Here is a 16,907-nt window from a genome sequence, read left to right on the forward strand (position 1 = left end):
CTCAAGGTCCGTTAGTAAAAAAAAAATTTCATCTGGAAATCTAAGTTGCTATATTGTGCTGTGTAATGTTAAGCGCAGCACAACAATGTCCTGTAGGTCACATAAATAACGTAAGTAGCCTAATGTCATAATAACAAATATGAACAGGAATGATCAACCACTACAAACAGCATGTTAAAATACTAAAAATAACGAGTTGATTACAAATCGAGTAAACATTTAGAAAGTGAAACTTAACCAGAAAACCCATATTCTATCATTTAACCAATGAAAGATAGAAAATCACAACAACAAAAAACAACACAATAACATGTCGAAAAGATCTGCGCTAACATTAACAAGCATCGCTGTCACCATAGCAACCACAGCAGCTGGGGTTTTTACACAGGATACAAGATTTCATGACATTGCGATTAGCAAAGTAACATTTTCAAAAGAAACATAAAATAAACAATAATATCTCTGTACCTTTGATGACATATAAACATGTAAAAATTGCTTGTTAGTATGTGTGTGTGTGTGTACTACCCATGTAATAATAAATTGTGAGTGCCAGTGAGAAGTCCCCAAAAAAAACACATGCACAATAAACGATGCTAAAGGACTCTTCAGCTGCAGTTTATTTCTGTACATATGATACACGCTGTTCTACAAGTTACACATGCTTTGGAATCATAACTCACTGTGTTGAAGTCTCTGTACAAATCAACACATTAAAGTTGGAAATCTTTGGAAACTGGGAAAGGTTTTTCATGCTGTTTTCTGTGTGGTGGAGTGATACAGGTGCAGATGCACACAGTATGAGTGTAATGTCTTGTGATAGTTACCCTCCACCACTGTGTGTTCATGGACTGTGGGTTTGAAATGCACATATGCTGTGTGTATATATATTTATATATGTATGTAAATTAAAACACAGGATTAACACAGAAAAGTTTGTATATTTTAACAAAGTAGGTAAAACAAAAGTATATTAAGAAAAAATGAACTTACCTGTGATTTTTTTGTGGAGAGTCTTCCATGTTGTCTTTGAAGGGGAGCTTTATGGGGAATTGTCCTGCTTAAAGACAGGAAGTGACATCACCCAATTTCCTGTTTTTCCTTGTATTAGTTTCCAAAGGAAATTTCAAGAGTGGAGTTTTGATGTTGACTTATTTTGGAGAATTTATGATTGCTGATTTTCTTTTATTGAACTTGTAACTTGTAAATGCTAAATTCTATTTTTTAAAACATTTTTGTTTGTTTTTGTAGTGATTGCCAGATGAATCCTTGAAGCTTTCCATCCAATTGGTTCAAAAAAAGGTTCATATCTGGAGGCTTCATGTGCACACAAACCCCCCTGCTGGCTAAACCTTTATTGTCATTTCAACTATTTGTGATGGATCTCTTGGCTGTTTTGCACCAGTGACAGCATGGGAATAGTCACTGCCAACAATAGAAATAAAAACACCTTAATATGATTTTGTGTGGTTCATTCATTCATCTAATCTGTTTTTGATGTGTAGGTAATGGTTTTGGAGGTCTACTAGTGTCAAAAAACAGGTTGATTTCAGTCAATGTTTAAATAAACCAAATAGGACATGAGATGTTTATGTTGAGATGTTTTTAAGACTGTTGCAGTGTTTTTCAAAGATGGGAAAATGGTTATGCTTATGAATACTGTGGTGACTTCATTCACTTTTATTAAGAAATAATATTTTTTCCACTGTGCTTGGACGCAGTTGGTTTCTCTGTTTGAAAATAACTTCCCCGGCTTTGAAGAAAACACTTTCACATGGTACTGAGGAGGCAGAGGTGCACAAGTATCCCACAGCAAGCCTGTAGAGATTTGGATATATGCACCTCTGCCTCTCCCAGTACTGGAGGGGACCCTGTGTTCTGCTTTTCTTCAGTTCTGCCAGGTCTGCACTTCAACTGTGGCATCAGCAGTGACATTGTGTGTTCTTCTGGCCTCCATGAATGTGGCATCAAAATCACACCACAGTTTGTTTCCTGAGAAGCAAAACCAGATAATATGAATGAGGTCATAACTCTGAAATTGACTTTAATCCAATGCAAAAATATTAACCAGGTCTTTCAGCTACAGCATCTTGTGATGTTGAAGCTGCAGCTGGTATTGAATGTGACTGTCTAGACCCTATTACATTGGTACATTCAAAGGTGAGTTGTTTTATTCCTTTATCTGCCTTTTTTGGGCTAAAGGATCCAAGTGATTTGTATCTTGGGTCTAGCAGCGTTCCCAGCGATATAATGCTCATGCTGTGTGGAGCTTTTCCCTAAGGAGCCTGATGAGGTCTCTCCCAGTTCACTAGCTACTGGGACCGTTGCCTTTGCTGCCTCTTCCTGGAGCATCTTTTCCACCATTTTCAATAATAGCACCACTTTGGAGCCAGATACCTTTTTCTCCTCTGACAGCACCACAGTGGCCGTGTGAAAAGGAGACAGTATAGACAGGAGCTCACAAACATTATTGTACTCATCAGAGGTCAGCGCAGGAATACCAGTTTGTAAGCCTGCCAATGCTTACAGGCTCCCTGAGTTCTACTAATCGCTCCAGCATTTGAAAGCTGCTGTACCACCTTGTTTCAACCTCCTGAATCAGTTTCTTTTTTGGTTTTCCCATATGCTCTTGAACAAGGTCCAGCTTCTCCTTTAACAATAAAAACCTAAACGTTACATATGTAGCAATATAAAACAATGTGTAAACAAATGTGAAAATAATGTTACTAACTTTGACAGTTGTGCTGCTTCTAAAATAGCCCACCAGCTTCCTTGCCTTTGTAGGAATGGCAGACAGCACTGGGGTTAGTTCAAGAGCTTTTTTAACAACTATATTCAGGGTGTAAGCAATGCAGAAGGCATGATGCAGCTTCAGCTGTTTACCACAGGCAATCATATCAGATGCGCCATCAGTAACTAGACATGTTACTTTGGATTTTATTTCCCATTCTTCCATAAGAGAGGATTTCACACAGGCCAAATTTTCAGCTGTGTGCGCCTGTGGGAATTTCACTACACCGAGTAATGTGGACTTCAGTCATGTGTTGTCATCTATAAAATGGCAGGTCACAGCCAAGTAGTTTGTCTGCTGTCACACTCACTGCAGGAACTTTCTGGACCTCAACTTTGGTCTTCTCTTTCTCTTGTTGATATTTGGTCTCAACCATGGCCTTTGCGGTCTAAAGGGAAGGAAGAAAATATTATTTTTTTAATACTACTCTCATAATTTATCCATGTCACCACACATACTTTCCTAGTTGGGAAAATATAGATTGGATCAAATTTTGCTACTAAATCCCTGAAGCCTTTATCCTCAACTGTGCTAAATGGCTGTGTGTCTCTAACAATCATGAAGACCAAAGCCTCATCCAGCTCTTCCTTTCTGGTCACTGCTTTGTAAAGATTAGATTACACTTTGTCATTTTTACACTTTGTAATCCAATCCAAACTGCAAATAACATGTAAGGTGCAGAGAATAATGCAGTATATAAATATATATATACACAGTATATACACATTATATTTTATATATATATATATATATATATATATATATATATATATATATATATATATATATATATATATATATATATGCATATTAATGTTAACAGTGAATAAAATTAAATTAGGTTATGGTTTAATTACAGTATTTGCATGTCAGAAGTCATTACATGAACATGTGCACATGTTTTGTTTTTATTTTGTGATGTGTGTGAGGAATGTAGCATCGTGGTCAATGTCATTATTATGATGGGTGATTAACAAATATGAAAATTGGAAATGCATACCCACCTTGGCTGGATCCAACTCTATCCCCCTCATTATACATGACAAGTACAGTAACATAGATGAGGTGTTGTTGTTGTATCCCAGTGGTTTGGAATGGAAAAAAAAAAATGCCTTGTGAATATTATAGTAGTAACACATTTCATTATTTACAGGCATATTATGTGCAATACCTTATTTGTAGAGATCTGCTCAAAGTGTTTCCATACAGGGGAAACCCTTTTCCTTTTAGCAGGCTCCATGAAAACAAGCTCATCAATGTCACAGGCAAATTGACAGAACACAAACATGCAAATTTTGCATGGATCCATTGCGCTTTATGTGTGTTCATAAATTGTGCCAACACTCGAAATGCTTCCTGAACCAGTGAGGTTTCAGGCATCATCAGTGACGTCATTCATCCTTAAAGAAGCAAGCCTCGATACATGTTTCATAAAAGACTTCCTGGAGCTCTCGACATGTGCTCCGAAGCCTCGGCACAGTAGGGGCCATCACTAGTATCTCACTTGGAGTGAGGAGTAGGAGTGAAGGGTGAGAGTGAGGAGTAGGAGTGTGGGGTGAGAGTGAGAGGTGAGAGTGAGGGATGAGAGTGAGTAGGAGTGAGGGGTGAGAGTGAGTAGGAGTGAGGGGTGAGAGTGAGGAGTAGGAGTGAGAGTGAGGGTTGACAGTGAGTAGGAATGAGGGGAGAGAGTGAGGGGTGAGATTGAGGAGGGGGGTGAAAGTAAGGAGTAGGAGTGATGAGTGAGAGTGAGGTGTGAGAGTGAGTAGGAGTGATGGGTGAGTGAGGAGTAGGAGTGAGCAGTGATAGTGAGGGGTGAAAGTGGGTAGGTGTGAGGGGTGAGAGAGTAAGTAGGAGTGAGGGGTGAGAATGAGAAGTGAGAGTGAGGGGTGAGAGAGTAAATAGGAGTGAAGGGTGAGAATGAGGAGTAGAAGTGAGGGGTGTGAGCCACTCAAACTAGGAGGTGCACCATATTAAAAACATCAAGGAAGCATTAACAAGAGAGCCTGACATTCTACCCGACTCACATGAACATGTAGGGAATTCCACAGCAGATATTTAAAAAATAAATGTTTTGTTTTAGTTGAGAGGAAATTCAACTATGAAATTTAAAACAAGCCTCGTAAGATGTTTATTGTAATCTAATCTGGATTCACAACCGCATGAGATGAATTTCTCAGATGTGTTTCCTTCTTCTCTTTCCCCCTGGTTTGCTTTAGTCTGTTGTCCAGTTTGTGGACATAGTGCCCATCACTTGTGAAACAGAATGTATGTCATGAATAAATGTCTTGTTTGGTCCTTCCTATTGTCCGTCTCTATGGTTTCCTTTCTCATGTTTCACTTTTCCAGTCCTGTTCCAGTCCCCTGTTTTGGTTTTCACTGTTCATGATTTGCACCTGCGCCTTGTTTAGTGTTCATTAGTTCAAGTATTTAAACCCTGTCTGGTTCCCTGTGTTTTTGCTGTTCATTGCGTGTGTTTGTGTGGAATGTATTGCATGTATTGCATGTATTGCATGTATTGCATGTATTGCATGTGTGTAAGCTCGTCTTTGTTTCTAAGCCTCTGTTTATGTTAGCCTGTTTGATTCTAGCTGTTTTGTTTTTCCTTAACTCCGTATGTTACTTCTTTCTGTTATAGCTGCTTTCCCTGTTTGCCTTCGTGTGCTTTTGGTTTGTGTTTCCTAGGCTTTGTTATCCTAGCCCTTGTTTTTGTTATGTATTCTAGGACCCTGGACTACTCTGACTACAACTCTGGATTTGCCCCTAAGAAATCTCGCTCTCCTCCGCACATGCGACCACCTCATTACCGCTCACCATTACAATAACCTGAACAATAAGGGGAACTCTTAAATAAAACATGTTGACAAATGGCAACTAAACTATTTAAACTATTCAAAGATACTACAGACAAAATTGTCTGTTTTTCCATGACTTGACAAAAGTATTTACAGTTGCATTAAATTACATCACAGGATCGCATAGTAATATTTCCATAAACATATTTACAGTACTGGGCAGATCCTCTTATAGTGATTGATACATATTCATCAATATGACAGCATGTGTCCTCTCTGAGGATCAAACCTTACTGTACCTGCTCTACCAGGTGAGCTTCAGGAGCGCTCTAATCATGTATACATACACTGATCTTTGACCCCTGAATGGGACAGAGAAAGGCAGTGCGGATCTGTGTGTGTGTGTGTGTGTGTGTATTTAAACATACAGAGTTATAATTATATGTGTATGTATGAGATTGGTCACTGTGACAAGATCAAGAGGGATTGTGGGATCAAATTCAATCAAATTCAATCAGGAAGTAACTAGTACAGTGATGGAGAACTGTTTAGAAATCAAACTAAAACAAATCTGGATCTTGTAGAGAGATATTGTTGTAAATGTAGAATAGAAACATACTCAGAGTTCAAAGTGAATGAACCAGTGGAGAGAATGAGCTACACAAAAGGGGGGGGGGGGTGTACACAACAACAACAACAACAACAACAACAACAACAACCACCCTGATCACCACCTGTGCTCCGTCATAACTATGATCACTGCTGAAGCTCCAGTCTGTCATATTAACACACAGCATAATTACTGCACCATCACTGACTACATTTACATATTAACACACAGCATAATTACTATACCATCACTGACTACATTTACATATTAACACACAGCATAATTACTGCACCATCACTGACTACATTTACATATTAACACACAGCATAATTAGTATACCATCACTGACTACATTTACATATTAACACACAGCATAATTACTGCACCATCACTGACTACATCTACATTATTAACACACAGCATAATTACTAGCACCATCACTGACTACATTTACATATTAACACACAGCATAATTACTATACCATCACTGACTACATCTACATATTAACACACAGCATAATTACTGCACCATCACTGACTACATCTACATATTAACACACAGCATAATTACTGCACCATCACTGACTACATCTACATATTAACACACAGCATAATTACTGCACCATCACTGACTACATTTACTTATTAACACACAGCATAATTACTGCACCTTCACTGACTACATTTACTTATTAACACACAGCATAATTACTACAGTAAACAGTGGTATTGAGGCTGAAGTATTTGTTGATTTATTGAGGGTCGGCTGTAGAGGGATTGAGCTTCAGGAGCAGACAAGGCCAAACTAAAAAAAAAACAAAACATAAGACACACTAGAAATAAAACTACTATTATTATTATTATTATTATTATTATTATTATTGGTTACATTTATTTAGCACCTTTCTCAAACTCAAGGACACTTTACAGACAGAAATCAGCTTTTATTCTCAAATCACTGATAGACTGATGAGAAGCGGCAGCCAATTTACACACACAGTCTGTCAGAAACCACAGACCCCTGTGGGACTGAAGGGTGCAGGGGAAGGGGAGGAGGTTCAGACCAGGACAGAGCAGCACCCATAGCTGGACATATACACACACACACACACACAGAGCAGCACCCATAGCTGGACATACACACACACGTAGAGCAGCACCCATAGCTGGACATACACACACACACGTAGAGCACCACCCATAGCTGGACACATACACACATACGTAGAGCACCACCCATAGCTGGACACATACACACATACGTAGAGCACCACCCATAGCTGGACACATACACACATACGTAGAGCACCACCCATAGCTGGACATACACACACATATGTAGAGCAGCACCCATAGCTGGACATATACACACATACGTAGAGCAGCACCCATAGCTGGACATATACACATACGTAGAGCAGCACCCATAGCTGGACATATACACATACGTAGAGCACCACCCATAGCTGGACATACACACACACGTAGAGCAGCACCCATAGCTGGACATACACACATACGTAGAGCACCACCCATAGCTGGACATACACACACACGTAGAGCAGCACCCATAGCTGGACATACACACACATACGTAGAGCAGCACCCATAGCTGGACATATACACACATACGTAGAGCAGCACCCATAGCTGGAAATATACACACATACGTAGAGCACCACCCATAGCTGGACATATACACACATACGTAGAGCACCACCCATAGCTGGACATACACACACACGTAGAGCACCACCCATAGCTGGACATATACACACATACGTAGAGCACCACCCATAGCTGGACATATACACACATACGTAGAGCAGCACCCATAGCTGGACATATACACACATACGTAGAGCAGCACCCATAGCTGGACATATACACACACACGTAGAGCAGCACCCATAGCTGGACATATACACACACACGTAGAGCAGCACCCATAGCTGGACATATACACACATACGTAGAGCACCACCCATAGCTGGACATACACACATACGTAGAGCAGCACCCATAGCTGGACATACACACACATACGTAGAGCAGCACCCATAGCTGGACATACACACACACGCAGAGCACCACCCATAGCTGGACATACACACACATACGTAGAGCAGCACCCATAGCTGGACATACACACACATACGTAGAGCAGCACCCATAGCTGGACATATACACACACACGTAGAGCAGCACCCATAGCTGGACATATACACACACGCAGAGCACCACCCATAGCTGGACATACACACACATACGTAGAGCACCACCCATAGCTGGACATATAAACACATACGTAGAGCAGCACCCATAGCTGGACATATACACACATACGTAGAGCAGCACCCATAGCTGGACATATACACACACACGTAGAGCAGCACCCATAGCTGGACATATACACACACACGTAGAGCAGCACCCATAGCTGGACATATACACACATACGTAGAGCACCACCCATAGCTGGACATATACACACATACTTAGAGCACCACCCATAGCTGGACATACACACACACACGTAGAGCACCACCCATAGCTGGACATACACACACACACGTAGAGCACCACCCATAGCTGGACATACACACATACGTAGAGCACCACCCATAGCTGGACATACACACACACACGTAGAGCACCACCCATAGCTGGACATACACACACATACGTAGAGCACCACCCATAGCTGGACATACACACACATACGTAGAGCACCACCCATAGCTGTACATACACACACATACGTAGAGCAGCACCCATAGCTGGACATACACACACATACGTAGAGCAGCACCCATAGCTGGACATACACACACATACGTAGAGCAGCACCCATAGCTGGACATATACACACATACGTAGAGCAGCACCCATAGCTGGACATACACACACATACGTAGAGCAGCACCCATAGCTGGACATACACACACACGCAGAGCACCACCCATAGCTGGACATACACACACATACGTAGAGCAGCACCCATAGCTGGACATATACACACACACGTAGAGCAGCACCCATAGCTGGACATATACACACATACGTAGAGCAGCACCCATAGCTGGACATACATACACACGTAGAGCAGCACCCATAGCTGGACATACACACATACGTAGAGCACCACCCATAGCTGGACATATACACACATACGTAGAGCAGCACCCATAGCTGGACATATACACATACGTAGAGCAGCACCCATAGCTGGACATGTACACACATACGTAGAGCAGCACCCATAGCTGGACATATACACACATACGTAGAGCACCACCCATAGCTGGACATATACACACATACGTAGAGCAGCACCCATAGCTGGACATATACACACATATGTAGAGCAGCACCCATAGCTGGACATACATACACACGTAGAGCAGCACCCATAGCTGGACATACACACATACGTAGAGCACCACCCATAGCTGGACATATACACACATACGTAGAGCAGCACCCATAGCTGGACATATACACATACGTAGAGCACCACCCATAGCTGGACATATACACACATACGTAGAGCAGCACCCATAGCTGGACATATACACATACGTAGAGCAGCACCCATAGCTGGACATGTACACACATACGTAGAGCAGCACCCATAGCTGGACATATACACACATACGTAGAGCACCACCCATAGCTGGACATATACACACATACGTAGAGCAGCACCCATAGCTGGACATATACACACACACGTAGAGCACCACCCATAGCTGGACATACACACATACGTAGAGCACCACCCATAGCTGGACATATACACACACACACGCAGAGCAGCACCCATAGCTGGACATATACACACACACACGCAGAGCAGCACCCATAGCTGGACATATACACACACACGCAGAGCACCCCCCATAGCTGGACATACACACACACACACACACACACACACACACACACACACACACACAGAGCACCACCCATAGCTGGACATACACACACACGCAGAGCACCACCCATAGCTGGACATATACACACACACAGAGCATCAACCATAGCTGGACATATACAAACACACAGAGCACCACCCATAGCTGGACATACACACACACACACACACACACACACACACACACACACAGAGCACCACCCATAGCTGGACATACACACATACGTAGAGCACCACCCATAGCTGGACATATACACACATACGTAGAGCACCACCCATAGCTGGACATATACACACACACACGTAGAGCAGCACCCATAGCTGGACATATACACACACACGTAGAGCACCACCCATAGCTGGACATACACACATACGTAGAGCAGCACCCATAGCTGGACATATACACACATACGTAGAGCACCACCCATAGCTGGACATACACACACACACGTAGAGCACCACCCATAGCTGGACATATACACACACACGTAGAGCACCACCCATAGCTGGACATACACACATACGTAGAGCAGCACCCATAGCTGGACATATACACACATACGTAGACCACCACCCATAGCTGGACATACACACACACACGTAGAGCACCACCCATAGCTGGACATACACACACATATGTAGAGCACCACCCATAGCTGGACATACACACACACACGTAGAGCACCACCCATAGCTGGACATACACACACATACGTAGAGCACCACCCATAGCTGGACATACACACACATACGTAGAGCACCACCCATAGCTGGACATATACACACATACGTAGAGCACCACCCATAGCTGGACATACAAACACATACGTAGAGCACCACCCATAGCTGGACATATACACACATACGTAGAGCAGCACCCATAGCTGGACATATACACACATACGTAGAGCAGCACCCATAGCTGGACATACACACATACGTAGAGCACCACCCATAGCTGGACATATACACACATACGTAGAGCAGCACCCATAGCTGGACATATACACACATACGTAGAGCAGCACCCATAGCTGGACATACATACACACATAGAGCAGCACCCATAGCTGGACATACACACATACGTAGAGCACCACCCATAGCTGGACATATACACACATACGTAGAGCAGCACCCATAGCTGGACATATACACATACGTAGAGCACCACCCATAGCTGGACATATACACACATACGTAGAGCACCACCCATAGCTGGACATATACACACATACGTAGAGCACCACCCATAGCTGGACATATACACACATACGTAGAGCAGCACCCATAGCTGGACATATACACATACGTAGAGCAGCACCCATAGCTGGAGATGTACACACATACGTAGAGCAGCACCCATAGCTGGACATATACACACATACGTAGAGCACCACCCATAGCTGGACATATACACACATACGTAGAGCAGCACCCATAGCTGGACATATACACACACACGTAGAGCACCACCCATAGCTGGACATACACACACATACGTAGAGCACCACCCATAGCTGGACATACACACACATACGTAGAGCACCACCCATAGCTGGACATATACACACATACGTAGAGCACCACCCATAGCTGGACATACACACACATACGTAGAGCACCACCCATAGCTGGACATATACACACATACGTAGAGCAGCACCCATAGCTGGACATATACACACATACGTAGAGCAGCACCCATAGCTGGACATACATACACACGTAGAGCAGCACCCATAGCTGGACATATACACACATACGTAGAGCACCACCCATAGCTGGACATATACACACATACGTAGAGCAGCACCCATAGCTGGACATATACACATACGTAGAGCACCACCCATAGCTGGACATATACACACATACGTAGAGCAGCACCCATAGCTGGACATATACACACATACGTAGAGCAGCACCCATAGCTGGACATATACACACACGCAGAGCACCACCCATAGCTGGACATATACACACATACGTAGAGCAGCACCCATAGCTGGACATACACACATACGTAGAGCAGCACCCATAGCTGGACATATACACACATACGTAGAGCAGCACCCATAGCTGGACATATACACATACGTAGAGCAGCACCCATAGCTGGACATATACACACATACGTAGAGCAGCAACCATAGCTGGACATATACACATACGTAGAGCAGCACCCATAGCTGGACATGTACACACATACGTAGAGCAGCACCCATAGCTGGACATATACACACATACGTAGAGCACCACCCATAGCTGGACATATACACACATACGTAGAGCAGCACCCATAGCTGGACATATACACACACACGTAGAGCACCACCCATAGCTGGACATACACACATACGTAGAGCACCACCCATAGCTGGACATATACACACACACACGCAGAGCAGCACCCATAGCTGGACATATACACACATACGTAGAGCAGCACCCATAGCTGGACATATACACATATATGTAGAGCAGCACCCATAGCTGGACATACATACACACGTAGAGCAGCACCCATAGCTGGACATACACACATACGTAGAGCACCACCCATAGCTGGACATATACACACATACGTAGAGCAGCACCCATAGCTGGACATATACACATACGTAGAGCACCACCCATAGCTGGACATATACACACATACGTAGAGCAGCACCCATAGCTGGACATATACACATACGTAGAGCAGCACCCATAGCTGGACATGTACACACATACGTAGCGCAGCACCCATAGCTGGACATGTACACACATACGTAGAGCACCACCCATAGCTGGACATATACACACATACGTAGAGCAGCACCCATAGCTGGACATATACACACACACACGTAGAGCACCACCCATAGCTGGACATACACACACACACACGCAGAGCAGCACCCATAGCTGGACATATACACACACACACGCAGAGCAGCACCCATAGCTGGACATATACACACACACGCAGAGCACCACCCATAGCTGGACATACACACACACACACACACACACACACACACACACACACAGAGCACCACCCATAGCTGGACATACACACACACGCAGAGCACCACCCATAGCTGGACATACACACACACACAGAGCACCAACCATAGCTGGACATATACACACACACACGTAGAGCAGCACCCATAGCTGGACATATACACACACACGTAGAGCACCACCCATAGCTGGACATACACACATACGTAGAGCAGCACCCATAGCTGGACATATACACACATACGTAGAGCACCACCCATAGCTGGACATACACACACACACGTAGAGCACCACCCATAGCTGGACATATACACACACACGTAGAGCACCACCCATAGCTGGACATACACACATACGTAGAGCAGCACCCATAGCTGGACATATACACACATACGTAGACCACCACCCATAGCTGGACATACACACACACACGTAGAGCACCACCCATAGCTGGACATACACACACACACGTAGAGCACCACCCATAGCTGGACATACACACACATACGTAGAGCACCACCCATAGCTGGACATACACACACATACGTAGAGCACCACCCATAGCTGGACATACACACACATACGTAGAGCACCACCCATAGCTGGACATACACACACATACGTAGAGCACCACCCATAGCTGGACATATACACACATACGTAGAGCAGCACCCATAGCTGGACATATACACACATACGTAGAGCAGCACCCATAGCTGGACATACACACATACGTAGAGCACCACCCATAGCTGGACATATACACACATACGTAGAGCAGCACCCATAGCTGGACATATACACACATACGTAGAGCAGCACCCATAGCTGGACATACATACACACGTAGAGCAGCACCCATAGCTGGACATATACACACATACGTAGAGCACCACCCATAGCTGGACATATACACACATACGTAGAGCAGCACCCATAGCTGGACATATACACACACACGTAGAGCACCACCCATAGCTGGACATACACACATACGTAGAGCACCACCCATAGCTGGACATATACACACACACACGCAGAGCAGCACCCATAGCTGGACATATACACACACACCCAGAGCACCACCCATAGCTGGACATACACACACACACACACACACACAGAGCACCACCCATAGCTGGACATACACACACATGCAGAGCACCACCCATAGCTGGACATACACACACACACAGAGCACCAACCATAGCTGGACATATACAAACACACAGAGCACCACCCATAGCTGGACATACACACACACACACACACAGAGCACCAACCATAGCTGGACACACTCAAATCACTCACAGACAGATGAGAAGCAGCAGCCAATTTACACACAGTGTTCTCTCTATTAGAAACTACAGGAGAACCAGGTGTAGGAGAAGGGGAGGAGGTTCAGACCAAGACAGAGCACCAACCATCACTGAACATACACACACACATACACACACACACACACACACACACACACACACACACACACACACACACACACACATCTATCTTTATCTATATTCATGCACAACTCACATTGATACAGGACAGTTTGAGTATCCAATCATCCTAACCTCCATGTTTTTGGGAGGATTCCAGAGGAAACCTACGCAGATACAGGGAGAACATGGAAACTCCACCCAGATAGGGACTCGACCCCCACACAGACACAAGAACACCACGGAAACTCCACCCAGATAGGGACTCGAAGGCTGAGAGGCAAACATGCCAACCACCAAGCCCTTCTGTCCAAACAACCAACTGTCCCAAATGAACACAAACAAAATTAAGTACAATAACCCTCCCTACTCCCAAAAACTAATAAACAGAAGTAAAGAACTGAGCAAATAAAAAAGGTGTCAAACTCCAAACTTCCCAACTACGATTCACGCAGGACTACTACAATACACTATACACAGAATAATATTTACAACAGTGAACACGTCCAGAAAAAGGGGAAGCAGAGGCCCAAAACCACAACAATCATCAAACACTCACTGAACAAACAACCAGCTTCAGCAACAGTGAAGATGTATCTCTGTCTGTCGCTTCTTCCCAGTCTTCCCCTTATATTCCCCTTATGCGCTGGGTAGAATGAGGCAGCCAATCAAGACAACACCGCAGCCGAGAACAATTCCAGCACAGGACAGAAGACTTGATCAAGTGGAGGAGGAGCATCAAGAAGGGGACGTAAACAAACACAAATTTTTCCCACTCAATCACTCTTTTGTTTTGGTATCAGCAAGCAAGCATCACACCAAGTGGTGTAAAACATCAGTGGCTGGATTCAACATGTCCATCCACCTCAAAGAGTCCAGTGAAAATCAACCAGGTCCACATGCTCTATTGGGGATATACTTTGATAAACAGGACCTCAACTAAGACCAAGACCTCAAACTATGACACTCAGTTCACGCTGTTTACATGATCCCAGCATTCATAGTCTAACTAATATGGAACCACGGATGTGCATGTAAACATAATTACTGATACTACGCACACCCCCCTCCCCAACAAAAAGTAACTAGGCAACATTAAAATCACAGTAACCATACTTACCTTCCACAGTAACTGTGTATGTCTGTATAATCTCTTCATGCTTAGTGTCTCTGATGATGTAAACTCCACTATCAGATGGTGTGGTTCCTTGCAGCTCCACAGCAGAGATAAGCAACACTCTCTGAGTGTATTCAGGTTTACACTTCAGTGAGTGTCCAGCCACTGTACAGATCTGTCCACTAGAGGGAGCAGCTGCACCTGTGCTGTTATAAATCACCTCCACTGACTCTGATATGAGCAAATCCAGCACCAGAGGTTCACCAGGCTTAATCTGAACTGAAGAATTACAGGCTTTGGAAAAAACAATTAGAAACTTCAATGTAATATACAACTGATTTGACCATGTAACCTCAGAACGGCAAATCTGATATAAACATTTAAACGTTACATACAAGCTCCTTCTGTTTTTCCCCACATATCTGATATTTGAAGTTTACAATTCTATGTTCTACTTAGAACATACTCTAAGTTCTACTTAAAGTTCTCTCTGTCTACATAAATAATGGTTTAGTAACAATAACTAGGTAATCCATTGAGGACACTTACCCTCTATCTGTAGACTCACATCACAGAGCTCTTGACCTTTACAGGCGCAGGTGTACAAGGACCTCTTAGTGTAATCAGCATCAGTGATGGTGAGGGAGAGATCTCCCTTCAGGTACTGATCATGGGACATGTGAAATCCCTCCTCTGACTGGCAGGATGTCTGGTTACACTGAGCCAGTACGTCATGTGGTGACACGGACACGGAGAGACGTTTGGAGGCAGGTCGCCGATTGCGCGTAAGCTCAGGTTCAGCCGCCCAGTTCAGTAAGATGGTGAAGTGTATCTATTAATATTTTATATTAACTGTTACCTTATAGAAAGCATCACCCTTTCCGTTCCTGGCAGGTTCACTAAATATTACATATTAATTTATTATCTATGCAGATGGATACTTTTTCCGTCCTATATTGCTGAGCCGTTATGTTCATAAATCACTTTCTGACAGCTAGCGCGCATATCTGGACGGTAATCAGAAGTACATCTATATAAAAACTCATAAACTCACCGTTACAGATGTCGCCTTTCAACCTGAAACTTGATTCAAAATGTTTCAAAAATTAAACCCGCGTGTAACCTCTGCCTAAAGGCGCCCTAATGAAATCATTTAGAGGAAGCACATCTCAGAAATTTCGTGTTAGATCAATGCAAGTTAGCGCG

General features: G+C 43.6%; 2 protein-coding genes across 3 annotated transcripts in view; both read right to left on the reverse strand.

Moving 5' to 3' along the window:
• Nucleotides 1–16,907, reverse strand: part of LOC113569178 (NACHT, LRR and PYD domains-containing protein 3-like) — a 239,803-nt gene that overhangs the window by 142,628 nt on the left and 80,268 nt on the right. The gene's annotated exons all lie outside the window — the stretch shown is intronic.
• Nucleotides 1,770–16,413, reverse strand: LOC118241375. 2 transcript variants are annotated; one of them, XM_035526253.1, is made up of 6 exons: nucleotides 16,251–16,413; nucleotides 15,705–15,995; nucleotides 3,796–3,812; nucleotides 3,102–3,179; nucleotides 2,732–2,776; nucleotides 1,770–1,992 (listed from the first exon to the last, which is right to left on the reverse strand). In XM_035526253.1, exons 1-6 carry the CDS (start codon nucleotides 16,378–16,380, stop codon nucleotides 1,771–1,773), a joined length of 783 nt encoding a protein of 260 aa, XP_035382146.1. In that variant the 5' UTR covers nucleotides 16,381–16,413; the 3' UTR covers nucleotide 1,770. The 2 variants fall into 2 exon arrangements, with proteins under 2 accessions (XP_035382146.1, XP_035382147.1); XM_035526254.1 differs by lacking the exon at nucleotides 2,732–2,776.

This window comes from Electrophorus electricus, chromosome 5 (assembly GCF_013358815.1).
Source record: "Electrophorus electricus isolate fEleEle1 chromosome 5, fEleEle1.pri, whole genome shotgun sequence".
In the NCBI taxonomy this organism is placed as follows: Eukaryota; Metazoa; Chordata; class Actinopteri; order Gymnotiformes; family Gymnotidae; genus Electrophorus; species Electrophorus electricus.

What these genes read in the sequence shown, in the direction of transcription:
- LOC118241375 (XM_035526253.1), bottom strand. Translation starts at nt 16,380, where the DNA reads ATGTCCCATGATCAGTACCTGAAGGGAGATCTCTCCCTCACCATCACT. An exon ending in AGGTCCAGAAAGTTCCTGCA is followed by an intron (nt 2,777 to 3,101) that starts GTGAGTGTGACA and finishes ATTCCTACAAAG; the next exon opens with GCAAGGAAGCTGGTGGGCTA. An exon ending in GAAGCAGCACAACTGTCAAA is followed by an intron (nt 1,993 to 2,731) that starts GTTAGTAACATT and finishes TTTGCTTCTCAG; the next exon opens with GAAACAAACTGTGGTGTGAT.